General features: G+C 42.3%; 1 protein-coding gene across 2 annotated transcripts in view; it reads right to left on the bottom strand.

Annotated features, from left to right (window-relative positions):
- KEU (Sec1/munc18-like (SM) proteins superfamily) overlaps positions 1 to 26,593 on the bottom strand; it is an 85,402-nt gene that overhangs the window by 43,265 nt on the left and 15,544 nt on the right. For both annotated transcript variants that reach the window (XM_087697260.1, XM_087697261.1), the window contains exon 3: positions 9,864 to 9,945. In XM_087697260.1, the coding sequence (XP_087553386.1) occupies positions 9,864 to 9,945 (82 nt within the window). The remainder of the gene's footprint in view (positions 1 to 9,863; positions 9,946 to 26,593) is intronic.

The raw sequence follows: 26,593 nt of genomic DNA, 5'->3' as shown, positions 1-26,593 counted from the left end.
GCATACATGTAATAACTTTCCTGTTTAAACCTTCCAGTCTAAAATTCTCCATGATCGGTGCAAAATTTGACCTCGGCACAGACCAGAGAATTAATCCTTGCGTAAAAATAAAGACAATGGCGCGAACAAATTCTGGGATCCAAAAATAGTAACTCCCTAAATTTTAGGAATGGTGACCCTTGCATTTCTCAAGTTGTTTTGTGCAACTTTTATCATTGCGACCACATCAAAAGTGTAATGTGGCTCAGTTACAATGACTTTTATTCCATGAGCATTCTCACATGTGCATCTTCTATCTTGGCCAGGCTCATTGTCTTGCACCATCTCCAGTGGCTAAGCACACAGTCCCAAACCACTAGCATTCTATTCTTCAATGCCCATTCAATATGGATCTCGTCCTAAGGCTCAGACAAACCATTAGTCCAATTTGTCCCAATGGCTGCCTCTTCTAGCTATACAAAGATCCTGCTTATTCCAAGAGAGCTCTAGGGATAAAAAGCAACAGCAACAAAAGAAAAGAAAAATAAAATACTTACATAAGTAAATAAGAAAAGCAATTGTAAAAAGTATCACCACCTGGTGACACCTTTCATACTTGACAACCCTAAAAATGGGATAGCATCCAAAGCTAATATCTAGGTAACGTGGTCCTTTCACAATACTTAAAAAGATGGGGAGAGATGGCTTATAAGTTTCCTTACTTATCACAAGTAAAATACATCCATATTTAATGAATCTTAAAGAGAATTTGGATACAATACATAATCTAATCTCAAGGAATGAGATAGTGGAACTCTTTGATAAACTATCACTTCCACATGAGATGAGAGGATTCCTAATTACTAGGAATATGTGGCAAAGTGAAAGGATTGTTCAAAAGAGAGTTCAATATGAAAGTGTGTAAGTGCAATTCAAAAACTCTTTCTAATTTAGAGCTAGGGGCTCTCATTTTTGTTTACAAGAACAAAAAGCCTTTCTTAAGGGGGAGGAAGTGTCACATTGATACACGTGACTAAATGGAGAAACAAAATATAAGAGTTGTCACCATCTATATAATAGTTTATATTTAGAAGGTTGGTTACATCAAGGCAGTGGAGGGTCTTATTTCATACTATCACAACCTTCTAAAGGTACCATGAAAAAGTCTTCGATGTCCACATAATTCTAAATGTGCAGTCAAAGCTTTCCAATGATAGGTGCAACACGTTCTATGTGACCCTTACATGACATACCAATCTCATACATAGGACCCATCTCTTCCTCTCTAATGCCTATATAGGAAGCCTTATCTGTGGAGATAAAGTTAGCACATACACCCAAATCAACAAAAACCAATGCATGTTGATCTCTCACTTTACCCAAAGCTCTATATACCAATGTTGTATCATCATTGAGTTGCTCACTAAGTACATCAAGGACCGAGTCAACAATGGTTTTGGGCTTCTTCCCCTTTTATTCACCCTTATTTTCAGCAAGACTAGCATAGAAACAAGGAACGGCCGTTCCAGCCTGTAGGAACCGCTAGGAAACGTTCCCTGTTGTTCCCTATTTGGAACGGCCGTTCCAGCCTATAGGAACGGCTAGGGAACGTTCCCTGCCATTCCCTATTTGGAACGGCCGTTCCAGGCCTGTTGACCGAAAATTGACATTTTTTCCAGTTTTTTCTTTTTGCTTGGGTTACACTCCTTCTACCACATGTTTACCCATCTCCATTGCCTAATGTGCACACACTAATCTCTCTCTCTCTCTCTCTCTCTCTCTCTCTCTCTCTCTCTCTGTGGTTGAAGATTCAAAGTGTCAAGACAATCCACAAGCTAATTAGGAGTCCATGCAAAGTTCAAATTTGATGCATTATCAACTCTTGCAAATCACAATCAAATTTCAGCCTATCCTCAATTCCAAGATATTCATCCATTTATATTGTCTAATTTCAAGGGGAATTGGGATAATTGGGGCAATTCAAGGCAATTTGGAGCTATGGGGGTAATCAAGTCAATTTTAGGACATTTGGGTCAATTTCAACCATTGAGGGGTATTGGGGCAATTAGAGGGATATTCTTTAGCGCAATTTGGGTCATGCAGGGCATATTTGGGGCACTTAAGACATGTGTTGTTCCCCCCGTTCCAGGGGGTCCAGTTCCCGTTCCCGTTTCCCGTTCCAGGTAACTATGAAGACTAGCTTGCTACCTATTACAACAATCCTTTGCCATGCACCTTTGCAGTTCTTCTCAGTTTTAGAAGACTTCTTCTCCAATTTTCCATCACTTCCTTGAAAGCTAGAGGCCTTTCACACAACAAATCAATGATGAATTTCTTTGGGCAGCCTACAAAACACTTCTCTATCTACTCTATTAAGGGGGGCAGCACAATATCAAATTGTTTGTTACATTGCTCTAAAATTTTGCATTGAGAAGCATCCAACTTATGCCATGCAGCCATTATATCAAACTAAAAGGTGCTCACCAACCACAGAAAGCAAATAATTGCTTAACTTGTAGCCATGTTGATTGTGCTCACATTAGAAGTGATGTCCACCACTGCAATGCCTTACCCTTCAAAAACCTAGTTGTCTTGCACACTTTGGATGGCTTAATGAAGTTCCCTCCTAGGTATATGCCACATCAAACTACTAAATAAAAGTCCAAGCTTTCAGATTGTCTTGCACACCACTAAATATCTCGAACTTCACTGCTTTGCTACTCTCATTAAAGTCTTTTGCCTTTCCTTTAGGTGTCACATCACCATAAACAAGTGGCTGCAAGAAAAGTGCATTGGTTGCATTTATATCATTACCACCATTGAACAAAGCATTTGCATGACCAGCATTCTTTCCATGAGCCCCATACACACCAAAATTAGGAGATGCATTTCCAAAACATGCGATTTGTGCATCGGAAGCGGCAAGCCATAGCAATATTACTATACACTGAATTATACACTACACCAGCACATTCCTGGATACTTTGGACCATGCATTCAATGCATTGCTTGTTGCATACCATAAGCATTTGGGCTATACATATCTATATTTGAACCATGACCATCCATTGCATGGAAAATGGAATACCCACAAAAGTGTCCAAGATGCCAACTTTGGGATGCATACTTTGTAATGCAAAATTCATAGGATTCCTATTTCCAAGATTGCCTCGCATATGCTGTACATGCCCGTTTCCACCATTCATAGAAGCTCATTGTTAGCATTTAGTGCCTCCAGAAGCTAAGTTGCCTCTCCTTTTGGAAGCTCATGCTGTCCTACAGCTTTATATGATGATTTTTTTCTTTTTGCCCTTCTTGTACTTCTTCTGATCATGCAAAAATTCCACAAAACAAGGAATCGTTGCAAGTTGTGCAATGATATTAACTGTTGTTCTCGTTGTGCTTTGAGCCGAGCATCTTGATGATATTCTTCTTGCTGGTCATCATCATTTCGAGGTTCAAAGAGCCCGCTACTTGATCAAGTCCCATATTCTCAATATGCTGCCCATGATGTGCGCCCATTCCAAGATTGGCCATTGCATTCCTTTCAATGCTCTGTGATCTTTTGGACTATGATGCATCACGATTGCTTGAACCCATATCAGTAGAGTACAGTGATGACATGCTTGCTTATTTGCACTTAGCTAATCACAAATTCAGCCACTTGCAAATGCATTGGCTTGCAATCAAGTGCCTCGAGCCCACCTACTCAAAGGAGTTGCTATATTCCAACAATGGAACCTTGAAACCATCCTTCCTTCTCAAATAGAATGGTAGACAACCTGATTTAACTCAATTTACGAAAAGTGTAAATTTCACTAATCTGCATTAAAACTTTCTATTTAAGATACAAGACCTATTCTGTTTCTTCAACTTTTGGGTGATCTTCAATAATGGGTTCCTCCAATTTTGGTCATGTTTGTAAGGCTTAAGCAAAGTTACATGGAAAGCATTGTGTATTTTCTAAGGTATAAACTAATCACTTTGCAGATTTGAGAACTAATCACAAACAACTGCAAATGTGGCCCTAGACCAATCACAAACTGATAGCAAAATCCAATCAGAAATTGATGCACAAACTGATCTCAAAAGTGACCATTAGTGGTTCTCAAACTCTTCAACAATTGAGCTGAAACTAATCAGAATTTCTATCTCAAAACTAAGGCAAAAACTCATGCCAAATTGATCATAAACTAATGCAAAAGTATAGTTTCAGTGCCTGGATGAAACTTAAACTCATCTGCAAACATTTCACACTGACTAATACGCTGACTAGTAACCTCACAGCAAACATACTATCAGCACAATACCTTGGATGCATGCTGAATACATCCGAGATCCACTACATATGAGAGTTGTCCACAACTGATGGGGTAAAAATACTACCTTCCCTTTTGGGCATGAGGCAATGCTTCGAACCCTTGCTCTGCTAAACCAAACTGAGCCTGAACCAAAGTCAACTCTAGCTGAAAGGCATTTTGGTAAAGTTGCAACCACTGAGGATGGTCTGCCAAGTCATCCTCTTCCATCCACTTTGCATCTATTAGTGAAACAAAGCTGAAGCTACACCAAGAAACATATAGAAACTTTACCTCTAACTTTACTTGCCTCAAAACCTTCACCAAGTTATAGGCCTTTCTTCCCCTTAAGCATTGTGATGCTTTATACTTTCACACTATTGCAATTCTGACTTGGGATTCAAATGAATCCTAAAGAGACCAAGATAATCTAAGAATGGTTTGATCTTCGTGATGTATGTGAGATGCAATTTTTTCTTAGCTTATGCTCCTGTTACTACTTCTACATCAAGCATTTTGCACATGTGGCTTCTTTTCTTCATGACCTTACAAAGAAGAAAAGCTCCTTTCAATGGAGAAAAGCTCCTTCATGAAGCTGAAAACGACGTGCACTTTAGCACTTTAGGCATGTTCTTATCATTCCAAACTTGGGGAATCTATTTGTAGTGGAAGTGGATCGTTATAGAGATTATATTGGTGCAGTGCTCAATTAAAAAGGCTATATGGTAGCCTTTGAAAGCATCATCTAGATGCTATGAAAAAAAAGAATGGCATTTCTATAAACAAAACTTAGTTGTTGCTCATGCTTTGAAGATATGGAAGCACTATCTTTTACACAATGAATTCCTTATAAAAATTCATCACATGAAAGCTTAAAGTATTTCAAGACTCTAAGGCAATTACAAAAGAAACATATAAGATGAAAATTTTTATTGTTTATGTTTCATTTTCAAATTATGTACACTCATGGGAAACATAATGTAGTTGTTGATGCACTTTTTGGAATGCCTACCATTGCAACCATTACAATGGCTCATCATGAAGATTTCCAAGCAATGAGAAATATTTATAACCAAGATGTTGATTTTGCAATACTTTGGGCCAATTTATAGCAAGGAGGTTCTAATCCATATTATTTCATCAAAGACGATTATCTTCCAATTTATAATCGTCTTTATATCACTCTTTCTGTTCCACAAAAGGTGCTTAAAGAAAGTAATGAACCTCGTTATGCAAGGCACAAAGGAAAGACAACCACTTCAAATGCAATTGAATGTTTTTTTTATTGGCCAACATTACGAAGAGATACGCACAATTCTATTGAGGGTTGTCATAACACAATCCAAAAAAAAAAAACTTGTATCATTTTTAAGATATTTGCATAGTCAATTATTTATTCAAAAGAATAGAAGTTCTTTTCCTATTGTGTCATGACAAAAGCAAGTACAAAAACATATCTAATGGTGGTAATGTGAGAGATATGAGGAAAGGTCTTCTCAAAATTAATGTCTTGTTGTTGGTCATAGCCTTAGTAACTAAATGGGCTTTGCATATGTCCAAACAACTATCAAATTCATCTTTAATTTTAAAAATCCACTTGGTACCAATAGTATTTTGTTTGATGGTAAGACACATGGCTCCTAAGTATAATTCTGATGGATGGAATCCAATGCAACCTTCATAGCATCCACCCATCAATCATCTACAAATGCATCTTGGTAAATCCATCCTTGTAAGACAAAAGTTATTCATTGAATGTCATAGCTACCAATGTGCATGCCAAGAAATATCCCTATTCCTGACACCTTCAGCTCATCAAGCAGCCAATGTAAGGGGCTGCTTGCAATCCCCAAGGTAGTACCAATAGCATGTTTATCTGAAAGTCATATAGCTCTCAAGTATCATTCTGATGGATGGAATCCAATTCAACCTTCATAGCATCCACCCATTAATCATTTGCAAACACATCTTGGCAAATGCATCTTTACAAGACAAAAGTTCTTCGTTGCATGCCATAGCCACCAATGTGCATGCCAAGAAATGTCCTCGCTCTTGACATACGTCAGCTCATGTATGACCAGGGGCTGCTTGCAATCCCTTAAGGTCTCTAGCAACTATCTAGGGAAGAGTCTTGGTTGCTGAATATCAGCCCGCGCATGCTCAAAAGTATCATGGGTAGTAGGCTGATCCTTTGAGGGTATATCAAGCTAAAGTTACCGCTGTAAATCAGACTGATTTTGAGGCTGCAAAAGACCTGCAACGGGTGGTGTGCAAGCCTCAAGTGGCTCATCAACTGTAGACAAATAGTGGACAAAGGCAATGAACCGTCAAATACATCTGAAGCAATAACAGGCTGTTTTTCCAGTCCACAAAGGAGCAGCGGAGTGTCCAGCTGAGATAGCATCTCTATTGTTAATAACCTTGCTTGTGGAACGGTGAAACAGACAATACCCTTTGCTTTTCATTTCAGCAGTATAGCCAAAAATTTGCATGGGACAGCACTGTCATTAAGCTTATGCTTCTGCAGGTAAGGCACATGAGAACATGCCAAGGATCCAGTAGTTAAATGAGAGATGGAAAGCTTAGAACCAGTCCAAGCTCCAGAAGGAGTATCAAGCTTTTGAGGCTGCAAAAGACCTGCAATGGGTGGTGTGCAAGCCTCAAGTGGCTCATCAACTGTAGACAAATAGTGGACAAAGGCAATGAACCGTCAAATACATCTGAAGCAATAACAGGCTGTTTTTCCAGTCCACAAAGGAGCAGCGGAGTGTCCAGCTGAGATAGCATCTCTATTGTTAATAACCTTGCTTGTGGAACGGTGAAACAGACAATACCCTTTGCTTTTCATTTCAGCAGTATAGCCAAAAATTTGCATGGGACAGCACTGTCATTAAGCTTATGCTTCTGCAGGTAAGGCACATGAGAACATGCCAAGGATCCAGTAGTTAAATGAGAGATGGAAAGCTTAGAACCAGTCCAAGCTCCAGAAGGAGTAATGGTCTTCAAGGCTTTTGTAGAGCAACTATTGAAAACATGAGTGGCACACATAAGTGACATAACTACATCCAACCAAAAAGTATTGGGTGTGTTATTACTCTTTAGGATGCACTTGGCCATCTCTATAAGAGTGATTCTTATATTCTGCTACTCCATTTTGTTGTGGGGAATAAGAAATTGTATGTTGAGCTACCAAGGTCCAAAACATGCCTCCAATTTACCCAATTCTTCTAGCCTTTTTCAGCTCATTAAAACAGGCCCAAAAAGGCCTTTTTGCTTTTGGAATGAGACACAAGACTTCTTCTAGCTCCAATGTTGTCCATACAAAGGGAGCTCGTTGTGCGTGCCACTAATCATCCTTGTGCCTCACAAGTACATGCCATCATCTTCTATCCACATACTCAGGTATTCCATCTATAGCATCACTGACTCCTCCAAACAACAAGAAACCTAATTCCCAACCGAAACATCCCCCTAGAATCCAACGTGCACAAGACACAACACAAGCCATATTCACAATAAAGGGATTGGACATTAGACTCGCCTCCCAGCCATAAAGCCAAACGGGCTCACCCCTCAGCCTAGGAGCTAGCAGCACTCCAAGTCACAACCACATCTCAAGGGTTGGCACCCCATACCACCAACCCACACCATCCCGGTGCATAGATGCGTAAGTCATAGTAACATGGAATGGGGGATGGGAACACGAATGTGGGCGGGGTCACAAATGGGGGACGGCCAAAAGCAGTAAACGAGGACAAGGGGTGGGACAAGGGAGGGGACAGCATATATAAATAGCATCTTAAAATGTATGCATGTGATGTGGTGGGTGGATGTGTGGGTGAATGTATACTACCAAATAACATATGCATGTGCATGCATGTATATATGTATTTTCCACTGTAGAAAAACTGCATGTGTAATGTGGGCTGATTTGATATGACTTCATTAAAAAGTATGCTGATTTTATATGTGTATATGTGACACAAGGGGAAGTCTTTGGAATAAGTCGGAAAAACAATAAACTCGCCCACAAGAAAAACCGACCAAAAAACCACCCCCAAAAGAGCCCCCCTTCCTCACCCACCCACTAAATTTTCTTTAAAAACCATGTGTGACGAGGACAAAATAGGGAACAGCCAAGACACGGGAACAATTGTTGGAGCGAGCCACGGGACATCTCCCGTCCATTTTGGCATCCCATTCGGAAGATTTCCTACTACTGTGGCATCGGCCAACAAGGTATGAGTCCAAGCTCCTTCCTCCTTCAGCCTCTGAATGCTGGAATGACCCTCAACTAGTCTCCAAACAGTCTTTTCTCAGCTTGCATGGGTAAATTTGACAAAGTGGCAGCCTCTTTTGCCACTTGGGAGCCTTCTAATTGTAATTTCCAGCTTGAATTAACTAATTTCCAAAATCTAATTTCTCAAAATTAAATATGCTCCCAAAATTAATTGGCCTTGAACTAGCATTACTTCATAAATTAATGCCTAGTCCCACAATGTCGCCACTAGACATTTAATGGCCCAATTAATGGCCTAGACTCCAAACAAACACCAAGTACCCACAAATATCTATCCTACATAACTTTATACAACTTTTGCCAATGTCTCCCACTATTCACTTGGCTTACTTAGGCCATCACCGTGATTTTAACTAACTTGCACTTCATATGTGCACCTCACATGTGCACAACTTAATAATACCAAAGCTAAGCATTAAAAATACACATCCTCATGATAGTTTCTTTGTGCAAACCCTAGCAAATCTTCACAAGGTATTAAAGCCAATGCTCAATTAAAAGAGCATCATGTGGCTATCATGAAGGCTTGTGGCTATCATGAAGGCTTGGTGTGGCTATCATAAAGGCTTGGTTTACACATTCATAATGGCTCAAACTTCTCCATCTTGGGATCCTCTGCCTTTTCAGGTCACTCCTTCAATGGAAGCCTTATAGAGGCATTACAATGTTGATGTGGAGGCCAACGCTCCATCATCATATCCACTTATTTCTCTTCTAGGGATCATTCACAGAAGCCCATATCTTCTTCTTTTCATATCACAAGGTGCCTTTTTAGTTGGGCACTCATCCCACTCATTAGCATGTTTTCATTGGGTGTACATTAAATAAGATCTTGCCCCAAAAATTAATGGAGGTAAGTCATGATATCACCCTTTACATCATGATAATTGCCTAGAATTTATTTTTGTCATAGAAAAGGGCTTCAATAGTCAAAAAGATATTCATGTTGACATGATGTGAGCATAATACTAGAAGCAAACCCGATCAAATAGCATCACTACACGAACGATTATGCTCCAGAGCTATGGAATGGTGGATAACTCTACTGACTGTGGACTACAATACACACAAACACACATTCTATTCTCTGACATTGAACTAATCCATTAGTTCCTAAATATTTCAACAACTTAACACTTCTCAAACTACCAAAAACCATTGCCATGTCCACTACAATGGAGCTAAGGGAATGTTTATGAAATAATATAGCAAAATTTGTTTGTTCAAAAAACAAAAAAACAAGAAAAAAATATCATTATTGTGCTTTGATAAGATAAGACTCTTACGTGATATGCCTTCATCTGTGATATCTGACATTTTGCAAGAATATGACATCACCTTCACTGTGCACTCATCCATTATAAGTACCTACAATCATTACACAACTATATCTTGTTAGAAACTTTTTACAAGTGCACAAATTCAGCACAACCTCATTTATTTTCAAAATAAATTCTTTATTTAGCTAAACTAAGTACTAAAGGTAAAGCACATACTTGCATACCCTCTTAGGATTTGATTACATATGTGAAACAAGTGGACTATAAGAAGTACACAAAGAATAAATGAAGTCAAATAACGAGAAAATGATGAGGATCTATATGATGAAGACTTGTTATTTCATGAGACTCTATATGATGAAGAGAAATACAACGATGATGAAAAAAATGCATGAGGGAGGTACAGTATGATAGAATAGAAACTAACTACGAGCTAGAGCAAAAGCAAAGGCTCTACAAAAGGTGGTAAAAGGACCACACAAAGAAGCCCAAACTGAAAGCAAAGGCTTGATGCAAAAGATGGCAAAAGGGGAGAAAAGGGGGAAAATGGATTTTGTACCCTTTTTTTGTGGTGGGTATGGGTACCTAGTGGAAAGGTCGGATTGGGAGTTCAATACCTAGGCAAATGTCTAGTATGGAGAGGCTAGTGTGGTCCACTAGTATGGGATAGTAAGGTTTTGAGATTCCCCAATGTAGAGAGCCATTGGGCCATGGTTATGGAGGGGCGGTTTGTCCTACTCAGTTCTCTAAACATCTTGTAGCTGATAAGATCCTTGAAAGCAGAGCCAAACCAATAATAAATTAGAACTTTAAACTACATGTTGAAACTAACTAGCTATGGAGGAGAGAGAAATGAGAAAGTGAGAGTGGACAATGAGTAGACAATATGAGCTGAAAAAACAATAGATTGTACTTGCTAAACTGAAAGTGATAGATTGAAAGTGCAACCTTAGGTCTAAGATAAACCAAACCCGTAACTTAACTCAAGTTAGCTAACTCTAGAAGTGGTGACAAAACTTATTAATGCAGCTGTGTTCACACTACAAACCAACTAACTAAAACATTGGGCACTACCCATAGAATTGGCAAATTTTAACACCCCCTTGCAGTGCCAATGTGGTAGAAGCATAAGAAGATCAATCACCGAAGGGTGGCAAATTCAAGGTCTTAAAAAAAGCCTCAAACTTCTCACAAGAAAGTACTTTGGTGAAAATGTCTGCAACACTCTCCTGTGCAAGGACATACATCAAATTGCTCTCTCCTACATAGCATCTCTCTTTGACATTATGGTAATGTTGGGTGTAGGACCCTCAAAAGAAATGTGTAGATCAACCAATAATCTCTGCAACCATACGCATTCCATTGTTGCAATGAAGGCTGCCCTGTACTCAACCTCCCAAGACGAGGTAGCCATTGTAGATTGTTTCTTACTTGGCCATGAAATCCATGAACAACCTAGAAAGAAACAACATCCACTAGTAGACTACCTAGTGTCTGAATCACCCACCAATCCGAATCGTTGTAAGCTTGTAATTGCCAAGTCTTCCCCTTGGGAAATAATAAAGCATATAATTGAGTAGCTTGCAAATATCGAAAGATCCACTTGACAACTTGCCAATGTACTATCCATGGGTTGTCCATGAACCTGCTCACTTGAGATACTATATACTATATGTTAGGACATGTTGCAAAGGTAGATAAGACATCCAACAGCCTAGCTGTAAATTGCAGCATCAAACATCTCTTTACCATCATACATGGACAACTTGAGTACTAGCTCCATAGGAGTGCACATAGGCTTGCAATCTTGCATATTAAAACTATGCAAAAGCTTATCCACATACTGCGATTGCAACATGATGATGCCATGATAATTTTGGGTGAATTGAATCCCCAAATAGTAATATAAACAACCCATACTAATATAGCAGAAATATGTTTCAATTTAGCCTTGAAATCTGCAATTTTATGTTCTTTTGGTTCAGTGAGCAACATATCATCTACATATGGAATGATAACCAACATGTCCCCCCCTGCATTCTTAGTGTAGAGAGTGGATATAGTTGGACTATTTGTAAACCCAATGCTTGCCAAATAAACATCAATCTTAGCATACCATGCATGAGGAGCTTGTTTCAAACCATAAAGAGCATTATGCAACTTGCAAACCATGTGGTATTTGCCTTTCACCACAAACCCTAAAGGTTGTGGCACATAAACATCCTCATGTAGGTCACCATTCAAGAATGCCATCTTGATATCCAACTAACGTATCTTCCATATTTGCAGCCATTGCAATCACACACTTAATTGTACTCATATGACATGTAGAAGCAAATGTATCCTCATAATCCATACCCCTTTTTTGTGCACATCCCTTGGCTGCCAAACATGCTTTGTACTTGTCTATAGTACCATCAACCTTGCGCTTTAGTTTATAGACCCATTTTGTTCCAATGGCTTTCTTGCCATGGGGCAACTCAACAAGATCCCATGTATGATTGGAGAAAATAGAATCCAACCCTTCTTGCATGGCTTGCATCCAATGTACATCTTGTTGAGCTTCTTCAAAGAAAGTAGACTCACGATCATCTAACAATAAGCTCATAAATGCATACTTGTCACAAGAATCATCTACTTCCAAAACATCTGCCAGATGAGCCTCCCTACATGATGTGTTGCATGTCTACCAGCCCTTCTAGTGCGCTGAGGTAAGGGAGCATCCATTTTACTCTCCTAAAAAATTTGTAACAGCCATCTCAGGACTATTTTGGCTGCATTTACAAGAGTCCTTTCCTACTATACTGCATGCTCCACTATTGGAGGCAAACCATCATCAAAACCTTACTGGTCAGGAGTATGTGGTGCAACAACAGCTTGCTGTAATAAATGTGTCTGGCCATTTCAGCATGCTCAAACCCCAAAGAAAGTAGTAGAAGGCCTTCAAATACATCACCCAAGTCATAGGTGGCTGGCATTTCAAACTGATCATGCGAAAAGGCTGCATTTTCAGCAAAGATCACATCCCTATTGAAAAACACTTACTTCGTGCATGGATCATACAAACAACAGCCTTTGCTTTCTAAACTATAGCCAAGAAGAAAGCATTTTATCCTTGTCATCGAGCTTACCACAAAACTCTTTTGATACATGCGCATAAGCTATGCATCCAAACACTCAAAAGTAATCAACCTTCGGTTTCTTGGCATGCCATGACTCAAAAGGTGTGATAGTCTTTAGTGCCTTTGTAGGTACACAATTCAAGACATGATTTGCGCACTGAAGACCCTCTAACCAAAATGTGTGTGGCAGCCCTTTGCTCTTAAGCATGCCTCTAGTTATCTCCATGAGAGTGTGACTCTCTCTCTCTCAACCGCTCCATTCTATTGAGGTGTCATCTTTACACATTCTATTGAGGTGTCATCCTTACAGTGGCTTGACGCATGATGCCATGCTCAAGCAAAAATGTCTCAAATGCATGAGACCTATCCATGCATAGAGCATGCATCTCTCTATCCATACAAAGTCTCCCCCCTCTATCCATGCAGAGTTTGCACTTGTAGACCTATTTCTGCTTCCCATTTTTCTACCAAATATTTGAAGTGCACTTGTAGACCTATTTCTGCTTCCCATTTTTCTACCAAATATTTGAAGTGCATAAATACATATGATTTTGCCTTCAAACCATACACCCAAGTGTACCTAGAGTAGTCATCAATAAATGTAACAAAATACAAATGACCTCTAAAAGCTCTAGTCCTCATAGGACCACATGCATCAAAGTGTATAAGCTGCAATTTTTGGTCAACACACACTGCACCATCCTTCTTGAAATCAAATCTATGCATTTTTCCTAGAATACAATCCTCACAAGCATAGGGAGGTGGTAGTTAAAGTAGGCAAAGCATCTATCATCTGACACCTCTCGAGAGTCATGAGACTCAAAGACTACCAAAGCTTATGTGACCCCAACAAGCATGCCAAAGTTCCACATTCTGCATAGCAAGCATAAGAGTCCTAACTACTAGAGCATCATGAGAACTTCTCTCATATGTGTCCAATAAAAATAAGCCTGTATACAAGATACTTGACAACCGAAGAGCATAGTCCATGTCTCTGTCTCTAACAATACACTTGTCATTTTCCAAGATGACCTAAATTTATGCTTATTAAAAGCTGAAATGGACAATCGGTTCTTTGTGATACCATGCACAAACAAAACATCAAGAAGCATGAAATTTAAACCATCTACAGCAATGATCAACACTAAACCAATGCCACATACATCATAGCCGATGTTATTAGCACATGTAACACACTTCCTTGGAGGGGCTAAATACAAAGATGTAAACAAACATTTCAATGAAGTGATGCGCCTCGATGCCCCATTGTGAATGCCAAGTATGTTGCATTTCAACAGCATTAAATGCAATATCAGCCATGGATATGGCATAACTACATCTCAAGAAAGTATAGTCCTCCTCTACAAAGCGGCTATAGCACCCCCCATCTGAAGATGGAGTGGTGGATGTCTCCTGGATGGAGTCCTTTTTCTTCTCCTAGGCCAACCTTTTAAGTTTTCCTACATTCATCAATGTAATGTCCCAATTTCTTACGGCAATGGCATTTCCCCTTTTTTTTGTCTTCTCCATCTCTTGGGCAGCCTTGTTTGATTGCTGTCCCAAATCAACCTTTTGCTAATTTTTAACAAACTACTTCACTTTGCCCTTGCCCGCATGGCAACATCCCCTCACTTCATAGCAACATTCTGGCAAGTCTATTCTTCTTGTAACAAGAGGCTTTCCAACTCCACAAAAGTAAGAAGCTGCTGCCCCCCTAAACCAATGCCACATACATCATAGCCGATGTTATTAGCACATGTAACACACTTCCTTGGAGGGGCTAAATACAAAGATGTAAACAAACATTTCAATGAAGTGATGCGCCTCGATGCCCCATTGTGAATGCCAAGTATGTTGCATTTCAACAGCATTAAATGCAATATCAGCCATGGATATGGCATAACTACATCTCAAGAAAGTATAGTCCTCCTCTACAAAGCGGCTATAGCACCCCCCATCTGAAGATGGAGAGGTGGATGTCTCCTCGATGGAGTTCTTTTTCTTCTCCTAGGCCAACCTTTTAAGTTTTCCTACATTCATCAATGTAATGTCCCAATTTCTTACGGCAATGGCATTTCCCCTTTTTTTTGTCTTCTCCATCTCTTGGGCAGCCTTGTTTGATTGCTGTCCCAAATCAACCTTTTGCTAATTTTTAACAAACTACTTCACTTTGCCCTTGCCCGCATGGCAACATCCCCTCACTTCATGGCAACATTCTGGCAAGTCTATTCTTCTTGTAACAAGAGGCCTTCCAACTCCACAAAAGTAAGAAGCTGCTGCCCCCCGCGCCCCCCCCCCCCCCCCCCCCCCCCCCCCGCCAAATGATAAATTCCATGAGGTGGAAACCAAGATAAGTGTCTAGGAATGAGTCAGAGTGACATTCACCATTTCTGCATCCAAAATAACTTAATCAATGTCCAACAGCTGCTCATGGATATCTTGCAAGTGTGTGAGGTAATCAGTCATGTTGTCACCCTTATCCATATGTGCATTAGCGAGTTCTCTCTGAAAGTAGGAGATTTTGGCTTCATTACGAGCTGCAAATATGGGTTCCAAGACATCCCAAGCTGCTTTAGCAGTCCTACATTACCCTCATCCATATGTGCATTAGCCAGTTCTCTCCATAAGTAGGAGATTCTAGCTTCATTACCAGCTGCAAACATGTGTTCCAAGACATCCCAAGCCGCTTTAGAGGTCCTACATGATTGTATAAAAGATATGATGGCTTTGTTAATTGACAAGGCAATAAGTGAAAAAGCCTATGCATCTTTCAAGTCCCATCTTTTCTAATCTTTGTGGGAGAAGCAAGGGCAGCAACTTGAGCAATAGCAAGAGCATCTGGCTCCCCCCTAGCGCCATGTTGAGGTGTCTGAGGTTCAAGCTCATCCAGTCTGGAAAATCACTTGTGACATAATCCCAAAGATCCTTTGCAACGACTAGATTCGCACCATTAAACTCCATAGAGGATAGTTGGTGCCATCTAGCTTGTCCTCCTAAATGAGGACTCTGAAAATGTTGCTCCAATCTCGCGTTTCATGATTTGACATTGCTACAATTTATGCACAATCTAAGCAAACAAACACATACAAAACTAAAGTGTGAAATATACTCAACTAAGTACCAAAATCCCAACACCCCAACACAGGATACTAAAGCAAGTTCAAACCTCTCAAAACTATCCCTCTTTTTGAAAAATGTGCCCAAACTGCATAAACAGCACTAAATCTGGAATTTACAGCAATTCAGTGCTATACAACTGCATAGGCCTCAATATGCATCCCCAACATTAAATGCAGCAACTCAATGCTAAAAATCCCCAATTTTTCACTACAATTTCAGATGAGAAGAAATTTCTCTGTCCAATGTCACAGAAACAGCAAAATAATGTTGTTCCAGCACTTGTCCACTACTTTGGGATGTGTGCCACACAATCCCCAAATCTCAATGAAAAAATCTTGAGAAATTTCAGAGATTTATACTTACAACTTGAAAATCTAATGGAATGTCACCTCATGATGCGTGTCAACAGCAACTAGTAACTCTAGGGTGCCTCGGGATGCGTGTCAAATGCAAGAATCACAAAAGCCCCAAATTTGTGCCACAAAACTCGAAGAAATCGCACAATATCAGCACTTTGGGTGATGAAACGCATGTAGGACTCCAATTCGAGCAAAAGCCCCAAATTTATGTCACCTCGAGATGCACACACAAAGCCCAAAGGTGTTAGGCAGACTTCGAGCAGCACTAGACATTGTAGGCAGCAATAGCACATACGTAGCTGCAGCAAGCTGAGGCAACGGACTAGAAGACTGGCAGGCAGCTACAACACCAGCTGAACAAGGCAGCGCAACCGCAAGGGTTGTGCAAAACAAGCAGCGGAGCTGCAAGACATGGTAGAGGCAACGCTATAGCGTGGCAGACAAGGCAATCAACATTGTAGGGGGCGGCACCTAGTCAGGCAATGCACAAAAGCAAAGGCAACTGCAGGCAACGCAGCAAGAGGCGCAAGCGGACAAGGCAATGGGAGTAGCGCGAAGCTGGAGGGCTGCTAGTGAGCAAGGTGGACTGGGGCAGGTGGCAAACGGTGGATAGATAGGTAGCCTGGTGGAAAGAGCAAAATGGCGAGCACAAATTGGCGGATTTGACGGCACTTCCTCCTCCACACACGAAGCCAATTGCAACAAGAGCACTTGGCTCTAATACCAAATGTTGGAACTAGCCAGCTATGGAGGAGAGAGAAACGAGAGAGAGAGAGAGAGAGAGAGTGTGTGTGTGTGTGTGTGTGTGTAGATAGTGAGTAGACAGTGCAAGCTGAACAAACGATAGATTGTACTGGCTAAACTCAAAATGAAAGATTGAAAGCACAACCTAAGGTCTAAGGTAGACCAAACCCTTAACTCAACTCAAGTTAGCTAACTCTAAAAGTGGTGCCACAACTTATTAATATAGTTGTGTTCACACTACAAACCAACTAACTGAAACATTGGGCACTACCCATAGAATTGGCAAATGCTAGGAGTGCACTAGCACATGAAGGATTGGAGAATTGCAATCAACACTTTACAAAGGAAAATAAATTGATTTTTATTATTAAACTATTACAAGAATATTGCTATGGGCATGTTGAAACTCTAATATTAGGGTTCGCACTCACACATAATTATCGTGCATTAACCTCTAATTTAGTCTCATTAAAACAGCCCCAAAAAACAATTTTTTTTCAAGAAATTAATGATACCTTAGAGAAAACCCTCAGGCAAAATGTAAAGTACAAGGAGCTATGTAAAGAGTAACTAAATACATCATAAATACAATGGTTGTGTGAACAACAACCAATCCAATGAGCTCTAATACCAAACCATCTGAGGAGCCATGTGGAAGAAAGTATACGAGTCCCATGTCCACAAGAAAGTCTCTCTTCTCTTCCTCATCCTCTCAAAGTTGCCTTGTATCCTCTCTCATCTCCCACCAAGAGTATAGATGATCTCTTATCCAAATCCTCAATACAGTCTCCACTATGGAGATATCTTGAAGGTCAATAACATGACTACATCTTGTGGTCCAAATGTACAAGCTATGTTACTAACACTCAACTCTTATCTCTGGCACACTTGAGTGGGGATCTTGCTTAAATGTTGTCCGATGTTAAGAAAAGAAAAAACTCCACTAAGCATCCTCATAGCCGCATGTTGGGCCTCTATATATATGACCCAAGCAGCAACCCCCTAGGTCGCCACCATGGTCTTTGATGTACCATGGAATATCATCCTAGGGCTCTCCTCCATACCTCCTACGCTCTAGGACAGCCCCATAGGCACTGTCTATGTATCTCCTCTAGTTCCGTTGCATCTCAAGGCCCAAATAGCATTACATTAATGAGAGATGATAAATGAAATTGTGAAAAGGCCCTTGCTCAACCTAAAAGAGTGCTCAACAAAAAAATCCCTCGAAGAAATGCATGGACCAATAGGATTGTTGTCTTAAAAAAATTAGCTCAATCAAGAAGCAATGAAGGAACAATTCAAATATGGCTTGCTCGTAATCTCATATGTTCATCGAGTTCGAGGTGAAATCCTTGCACACGATTCACTTCTCAAATGAAACTTCGTTGGGGTGGGGAAGAGAACACTTTTCGAGGGTGTCACCTTATTGGCCCCGTTACCCTAAGCATATTTCCCTTTTACCTAGCAAGCAATGGTCATAGGCCATGCGGTATTTTGCTTGGTGGATAGTGTATCAAGCTAAAAAGCACATGGAAGAACATGAGAATGACAATACTTTAAACTTCACCAACTTGATCAATTATCACCATGAAAATCAGTTGACAAAGGAAGAGATGTTAGATTTACTTATCCTCGCGTGTGAACACACATCATCGTGTGTAAAAGTGCGTGTTTAGGTGTGAACACCTTTTGTACCACTTAGCATTAAATAAGGATCAAAGGGTTAGCTACACAGTCTAGTCTATATATTCAAGCCCTATCACTTGTACTTTCATCCTACCCCCCCCTCTCTCTCTCTCTCTCTCTCTCTCTCTCTCTCTCTCTCTCTCTCCACCACCATGGAGTTCCATCCGCCATAGCCTCCTGGTCCATCTTCATGAGCTCCATGCCCAACACTGGTATCAGAGCAAGTTCGATTGTCGCCTTAGACTTTTGCACCAACTCCTCTGTTCTAGTGGTTGATCTCTTTCGTTTTCAGTGCTACTCAAGAGCTTTGCCTCAAGAAGAAGAAGAAGAAGAAGAAGAAGCAAAGAAGAAAGAGGAGGAATGTCTACTTCTAGCTTACCCATCTACCTTGTCCAGCACCATAAAGACTTGCAGTACAGCAATCACCTGTCCCACACCATTTTCAGTCGAGTCCATTGCTATGAGCTGTCAGACCTATTCACCTCCAACCTAATATGTCACCTCCAATCAGACATGCTCCCTACACCACGTCAACAGACATTCTACAGCATCAATTGGCCCTACAATGTGTCCTGCTCTCGTTGACCAGCATCATGTTGAGCTTTCCTACATATGGTTGCTTCCACATGCTGACATGTCACCTTGAACCTAAGGACTGATCTCCAACCAGTTCTATCATGCAATCGTCTGCCTCTTCCTCACTACTCCCCTATCTATCATATCATCCTTCAAGTGCAAACAACCTATACATGTGAAGTCTGCTCGACACCACGTCGCCAAGAAGGGTCCGCATCATCTAGTCTCGGCTTGGCCTACACTTGTAGGAAAGATAAGGTTTAATTAAAACTTAAAACCCTAATAAAATAAGGTTTTTAACTTTGATAGGAGTTGTTCATGTGAATTCGGGGATTTTCAATTTTTAATTGAAATTTCTCGCAAGTTCCTTAATAAAATTTGGGCCTTTTTGTGTTGGCACCTTCTACAATCAAATTAAACCACTTAGGTGCTCACCTTCCACATCAAGTGCCAAGAAAAAATGACCCACCAAGCATCTAGTGCTTATTGACACTGCCTCAAGCAATGAACATTGAGCATAATGCCCTTGACATGAAGATCAAGGGGGGATTTTTATCCCGATTTTTTAAAAAATAAAGTAAAAATTAAAAAATGAACTTCAACAATGCAAAATTTAAAAATGAAAATATAAAAGTGTGGTTGGAATTAGACACTAACTGTGCTCACCCATGTACTAAGACCTTTCCATCACTTATAAAGTCATTATGTGGGGTTCTCTGCCCAAATTTTAATGCAAAACGAGTTGTGTTTCTTTCTATTTTCTTTCCTTCTGATTGACAAAGAAGTTGTATTTCAAGGAAATTCTAACCACTTTGTGTATGTCCTCTCAATTGATCCAAAATCTATATTAGTGTATTTGGCCTCCAGTCATGTGCCCAGTGCCTCGAAGCCATGCTAAATTTGGTCAACCTCTAAGCCATACACACAAAACCTCTAAACCATGTCCTACATCGGGTCCATGAGCTTTTCAGTAGACCATGTCATGACTTACCTCATATTATATCTCCTTTTCTAGAATCCTTGTGCAGGATTGAACACTGTCTCTTTCAAGCAAAACCTTCCCTATTTTCTTTCTTTACATTTCATGTCACAAATTATGTCACCCATGACCCAAAGGAGCCCTTTTAGAGTAGTTTCCAGTTGTGGCTCACCTCTATGGGCTGTGTTTTCATTGTGCAGGGCATCCCTAACAATTGATATCAGCATTTAAGTAGTCACCAGCATCCAAAGAGGCAGTAGGAGGCTGCATTTTGATCACACAGTAGCCGCTCCATCATATTGTACCCACATCACCTGTCCTACCATGTTTTCACCTCTGTTCCAGCCACCCTACTCCCACTGCCTCCAATCAATGTAATGTCCCCATTACTTAGTTTATTTCAATAAACAATGTGCGTATGCATTCCAAAAATTAATTTATGTTGAAAAAAAAATGGTAAAGATTACACATTTTTAAAATAGCTCTAACTATGAAGATAATTAATGAGATATTATATGCCAGTTCATGGAAAGAAGGCTTGGGAAACCCTCCCCAGACAAGCTTATTAAAACTATATTTGTAGTATAGAACAACAAAAAGAACTAGCCTAGTGGATAATCACTTGGCAGTTAAGTGCACTTGGGTGACAACACTGCTGGCATGGGTGACCTCCCGAGAAGCTTTTCCTACAAGCTAGTGGGAGCTTCTCGCATACAACCAACGGCACCAATGAAGCCTTCATAGCCCCTTGCCAAGTATGCCAAGGTCTATGCCTTGGTTACTACCTTAGTCGTGAGCCTTCGAGTGATGCCCGCCCGACAATGTGACGCGCGGTACTCAGCGTATATTCGTAAATTATTATCTTTATCTACATGCAAAAACGGAGCCCCCCTCTCTAACATCATCAATGATGTCCTCAAAAACGCTAAAAGCAAACGTTCTTTCTTTTATCCCCCCCCACCAATTACTATATAAACAATGATAGAGTATCACGTCAGAACAACAACCCGTGCAGAAGTCTCTCTGTTGTTGATGCGATGAAGCTCTGCTGCAATCAGCCGAGCCTCTCTCTCTCCACACCTACATGGAAGCACTGCTCAAATCCATCAAGCTTATTCCATGGCTCCCAAGAGACGTCGAGATGCTAAGCGAGGTCATGCTCAGAGAGCTTCTAATGCGAGGAAGTAGTCGTTGCTGAAGTGCAAGTGAAAGTTACCCTAAATCCATTCAACCCGAATGACCGGTTATTGTTAGAGTTCATAGCCTGTTTTTTAGGCAGCAGCACAGCTGGTCCAGCAGTCGGACCAGCTGCACAGTCGGACTGTGCAGTCGGACTGCCACGTGGCAGTCCGACTGCCTGCAGCCATTTTTATCAGGCTGCGCCCCATTTTTGAGCCCCGTTCTAGGTGATTTTTCGCCTATTTATTGCTGACGTTTTCAGCAGTCTGGCCACTATTCTCTGTCGCAGATTACAGACTGGTGCCGTGCAGATTTCTCTCTCTGTTCACAGATTTCAGACAGCAGACAGTGCAGACTGCAGTAGACTTCGAGGTGGACAGCAGGTTGCATCGTCGAGGTGGAGACACGCAGTCCAGCGCACTACGCCCGTGTATATCTTTGTATTCAGCATTCTTTATACAGCAGATCTTCATTGTACACTGTCTCTTTCTCTCCCTTTTCTCTCTGCGTTCTCTCTCTCTCAGTCCTACGCTTCCGCACCGCTGCACTCTGACATGGTATCAGAGCAGTGTTTGAGGGCTGACTGAGCGCAGAATCAACCTGAAGTGGAGTTTCCATCGCGACACAAATTTGTGTTTTTTACGTTTAAGGGCAGACAGGAGGGCTGCGCCTTGAAACAAGGCTGAAACGAGTGTGGGCGCACAGGAAAGGAGTACAGGTGGTGGATTTGCTGCTGTTTACTGCTGTTTTACGCGGAGAAAGTTTGAGTTTTCAACCTAAAAGTGCAGGTTTTGCTTTTTCATCGCCTCCGGTGGGTGAAGAAGCTTCGGGACGCGGAAGAGCCTTAGCAGGCTGAGTTTACCCAGTCAGAGGGGGCTGCTTTTGCGTTTGAGAAGGCATTGCAGGTGAAGATGTCTACAGAGATGGACTTGGAGTTCCAGGCGATTATGGACCGGAAGGTGCTTGTCCTACCGGCTCTTCCTATAGATCAGAAGCTCGACGGCGACAACTACCGCATTTGGCGCGTTATGATGTTGGCCATTCTGGAGTCCTATGATTTGGCGGAGTTGGTACAGGAAGATATTGACCGGCCTTCGGTAAGAGATGAGTCCAAACTCTCTTCCGATGCTCATGAGGAGTTGGCCAGGGCCCAGTCTCATTGGGACAAACTGAATGCCAGGATTCGATCCTTTCTCTTTCTATCATGCACTACAGCCGTGATCGCTCATATCGAGCACTTGACGGTGGCTCGTGAGATATGGCTGGAGCTTGATCAAATGTACAACCGGATGACCCTGATGAAGAGGGTTTCTTTGGAGGTACAGATGCGGACCTTGTCCGTCAATAAGTCTTCTTCGCTAAGGGAACACATTAACAAGCTAAGGCAGCTACAAATGCAGGTTCAGAATGCGGGGAAGCCAATTTCCTCCGAAGACATGGCGATTACACTCTTGTCCCAGTTGCCGCCACGATTCGGTACATTTTACTCTGCCCTTATTGCTTCGGGGCGAGAGTCTACTCTTCGGTGGGAAGAGTTGGTTCCTATGGTCTTGGACCAAGAGGAACAGTTAAAGGGACAGAATGCTTCCAAGACGGAGGCGTTGACAGGTCAAGCCTCTCAGAAGAAGGGGAAGGACCAAAAGAAGAAGAAGGGGGATAACAAGTCCAAGAAGGACAAGGACAAAGACTCCACATGCCATATTTGTGGAAAGACTGGCCATTGGAAGAAGGATTGCCCTGACAAAGACTCGAAGGACACCAAGAAGAAGGAAACCAAGGATTCTGGAGTGGTGGCTGCACCCTCATTAGCTGCATTTCTACATTTAGTTGTCATTGAGGACGCTTCACCGAATGCTTCTGATGCTGCGATGGCGGCTCCCCAATCTCGAGAGTGGATTATTGATAGTGGTGCCTCACAGCACATGACTCCTTCATCAGATGGTGTTGCCCAACTGCGACCGTCGCGTGGGCAGGTTCTCATTGGAGACAGCTCTTCAGTTTCTATTGCAGGTCGGGGTAAGATGCAGCTTATTCCGGATGGACGAGGTGGCACCCATACCTCAGAGGTTTTGCATGTACCAGGATTGGGGTACCATCTCCTTTCAGTTCATAAGATTTGCTCCCTTGGTCTTTTAGTGGAATTTGACAGTTCTACTATGCGAGTCCTTGATCGTGAATCGAGGAAGGTTCTATCATCTGGATATGAGGAGAACGGCATTTACAAACTGAAGTCTTCCACTGCCCTCTCTTCTCTTCTTCTTACCTCACAGTCACAATCTGAGTTATGGCATGCTCACTTTGGTCACCTGAACTATGACTATCTTCGGAAGGCGTCACGTGGACAGCTTGTTCGAGGGTTGCCGGATATAGTGGTGAGCCAGCAGCCATGTGTCTCCTGCATACGGGGGAAGCAGCATCGGGATGCCATTCCCCACACAGCTTCGCGGCGGTCTACTTCACCGATGGAGCTAGTATCTACGGATCTATGTGGCCCTATGAGGAATGAGTCCCTGCGTGGGAGCTCGTACTTCATGCTGATCGTGGATGACTATAGCAGGATGACATGGGCCTATTTTTTGGCACTAAAGTCAGAAGCTTTCTCGCACTTCAAGGATTGGCTTCTCTTTGAGGAGAACCGATCAGGCCGGAAGTTGAAGACCTTGCGATCCGACAAGGGAGGTGAATTTGTGTCTAATGAATTTGCTCGGTTTTGTGCAGATAGAGGAATTCACCAGGAGTTTGCCAATACCAATACTCCTCAAGAAAATGGTATTCTAGAACGGAAGAACCGCAATGTGATCGAGATGGCGCGCACCATGATGGAGCACCGACAGACCCCTCAGGTTCTGTGGGTCGAGGCTGTGGCTACTGCAGTCCACATCCTTAATCGATCTCCTACTTCGGCCGTGGAAGGGATGACTCCATTTGAGGCTTATTTTGGGACGAAGCGAGATGTTTCTTACTTTCGAGTCTTTGGGTGTGATGCCTATGTTCACATTCCCAAGGCTCACCGTGACAAATTTGAAGCGGCTTCCCGAAAACAGGTATTTGTTGGCTACAGCTCCCAGTCCCAAGGCTACCGACTGTATGATCCCGTCAAGCGCGATGTATATACTAGCCGTGATGTGCGGTTTGTGGAGGTTCCGGCTTCTTCAACGGGTGAGGAGCATCCTGTTCTTGGAGATCCAAGGGAGAGTTTGGCTCCTTCTACAGTTCCACTGGAGCCTGTGCCGTTTGATTATGATTCTGTTTCTGACACAGAGTCTACTATTCCACCGGATCCTTCTGAGGAGTTACCACCGGTGGACATTCCAGAGTCTTCTACTGATGGAGAACGACGAGGGGAGGTTCGGCCTCCTCCTCGCTGGGCCCGTGACACACTCCGTGATTCAGGGATCGAGGGGGTTCCTGAGGAGTGGGGACCGCAGGATGGTCCGCGGCGGTCACGGAGGCACCAGGCGCATTCTTCGAAGCTTGTTTGCTCCAATTATTGTTTGATGTCCCGAGTTATGCAGGATCGAGAGCCCACCTTCGTGAAGGAGGCTTTACAGTCCGCCCCATGGAAGAAAGCTATGGAAGCTGAGTTGGAGGCTATTGAGAGGAATGGCACTTGGTCACTTGTGCCACGCCCCCCGAAGAAGAAGGTGATTCGAGTCAAGTGGGTCTTCAAGACCAAATATCTCAGTGATGGTACTTTGGATAAGCACAAGGCTCGCCTTGTTGCTAAGGGTTTTGCCCAGCGCCCAGGGATTGACTGTCATGACACCTTTGCCCCTACAGCTCGTATGGCAACCATTAGAGCTGTTCTTGCTTTGGCTGGCCATAGGAGATGGCCTGTTTATCAGCTGGATGTGAAGTCGGCCTTCCTGAATGGTGATTTGAAGGAGGAGATCTACGTTGAGCAGCCTCCTGGCTTTGGTTCTTCAGATGGGAAAGTCTACAGGTTGAAGAAGGCCCTGTATGGTCTCAAGCAGGCCCCGCGAGCTTGGAACGAGAAGATTGATTCGTTCCTCCAAACTCAGTTGGGATATCGGTGGTCCAAGGCCGATCCGCAGCTGTATGTTCACACTTCCGGGGAAGGTTGTGTGCTGTTTGTATTATATGTTGATGATTTGATTGTCACAGGTGATGATGCACAGCAGGTCCAGGAGACAAAGTCAGCTTTACATCGGACGTTCGAGATGACGGATTTAGGGCTACTCCATTTCTTTTTAGGCCATGAGATTTATCAGTCTCAGAGGGGGATCTTTCTCTCCCAACAGAGATATGTATAGGAGCTCTTGGTGTCTTTTGAGATGGAAGATTGTCGGGCCCTCTCTACTCCTATGGATCCGAACTGGAAGGCCACTTCCCACTCAGCTTCTCCTTTGGCGGATGCTTCCCGCTATCGACAGTTGATAGGGTCCTTGATTTGGCTTCTCAACACGAGGGTTGATCTATGTTTTGCTGTTGGGCTCTTGGCAGGGTTCATGAGTGAACCTAAGACGGTGCATTGGCAGGCTGCTCAGAGGATACTTCGGTATCTGAGGGGGACGTCTGATTTGGGGATTCATTACCCCGCAGGGACAGAAGGGTCAGATCTTGTACTTGCAGGTTGGAGCGACTCGGATTGGGCCGGTGACGTGGACCACAGGCGGTCTACAACAGGTTACTGCTTTACTTTGGGTGCAGGTGTTATTTCATGGAGTAGCAAGAAGCAGCCCACGGTAGCCCTTTCGTCTACTGAGGAGGAGTATCGGGCCGCATCCTCCACCACATGCGAGGTTGTGTGGCTTCGGAGATTGTTGGAGGAGCTTGGGTGCCCCCAGACTCGTCCTACATTGCTGCGATGTGACAATGAGAGTTGCATTGCCTTGGCAAGGAACCCTGTTTTTCATGCCCGGACGAAGCACATTGAGATTCAGTACCACTTCATTCGAGAAAAGCTTCTCGATGAGACCATCACTGTGGAGTATTGCAAGACGGAGGATA

Source organism: Lygodium microphyllum, chromosome 17 (assembly GCF_053477565.2).
Source record: "Lygodium microphyllum isolate KBCC chromosome 17, Lygodium_microphyllum_v1.1.10, whole genome shotgun sequence".
Lineage (NCBI taxonomy): Eukaryota > Viridiplantae > Streptophyta > Polypodiopsida > Schizaeales > Lygodiaceae > Lygodium > Lygodium microphyllum.
Note: the sequence above shows the minus strand (reverse complement) of the source record. Positions and strands in the feature narration are given on the sequence as shown.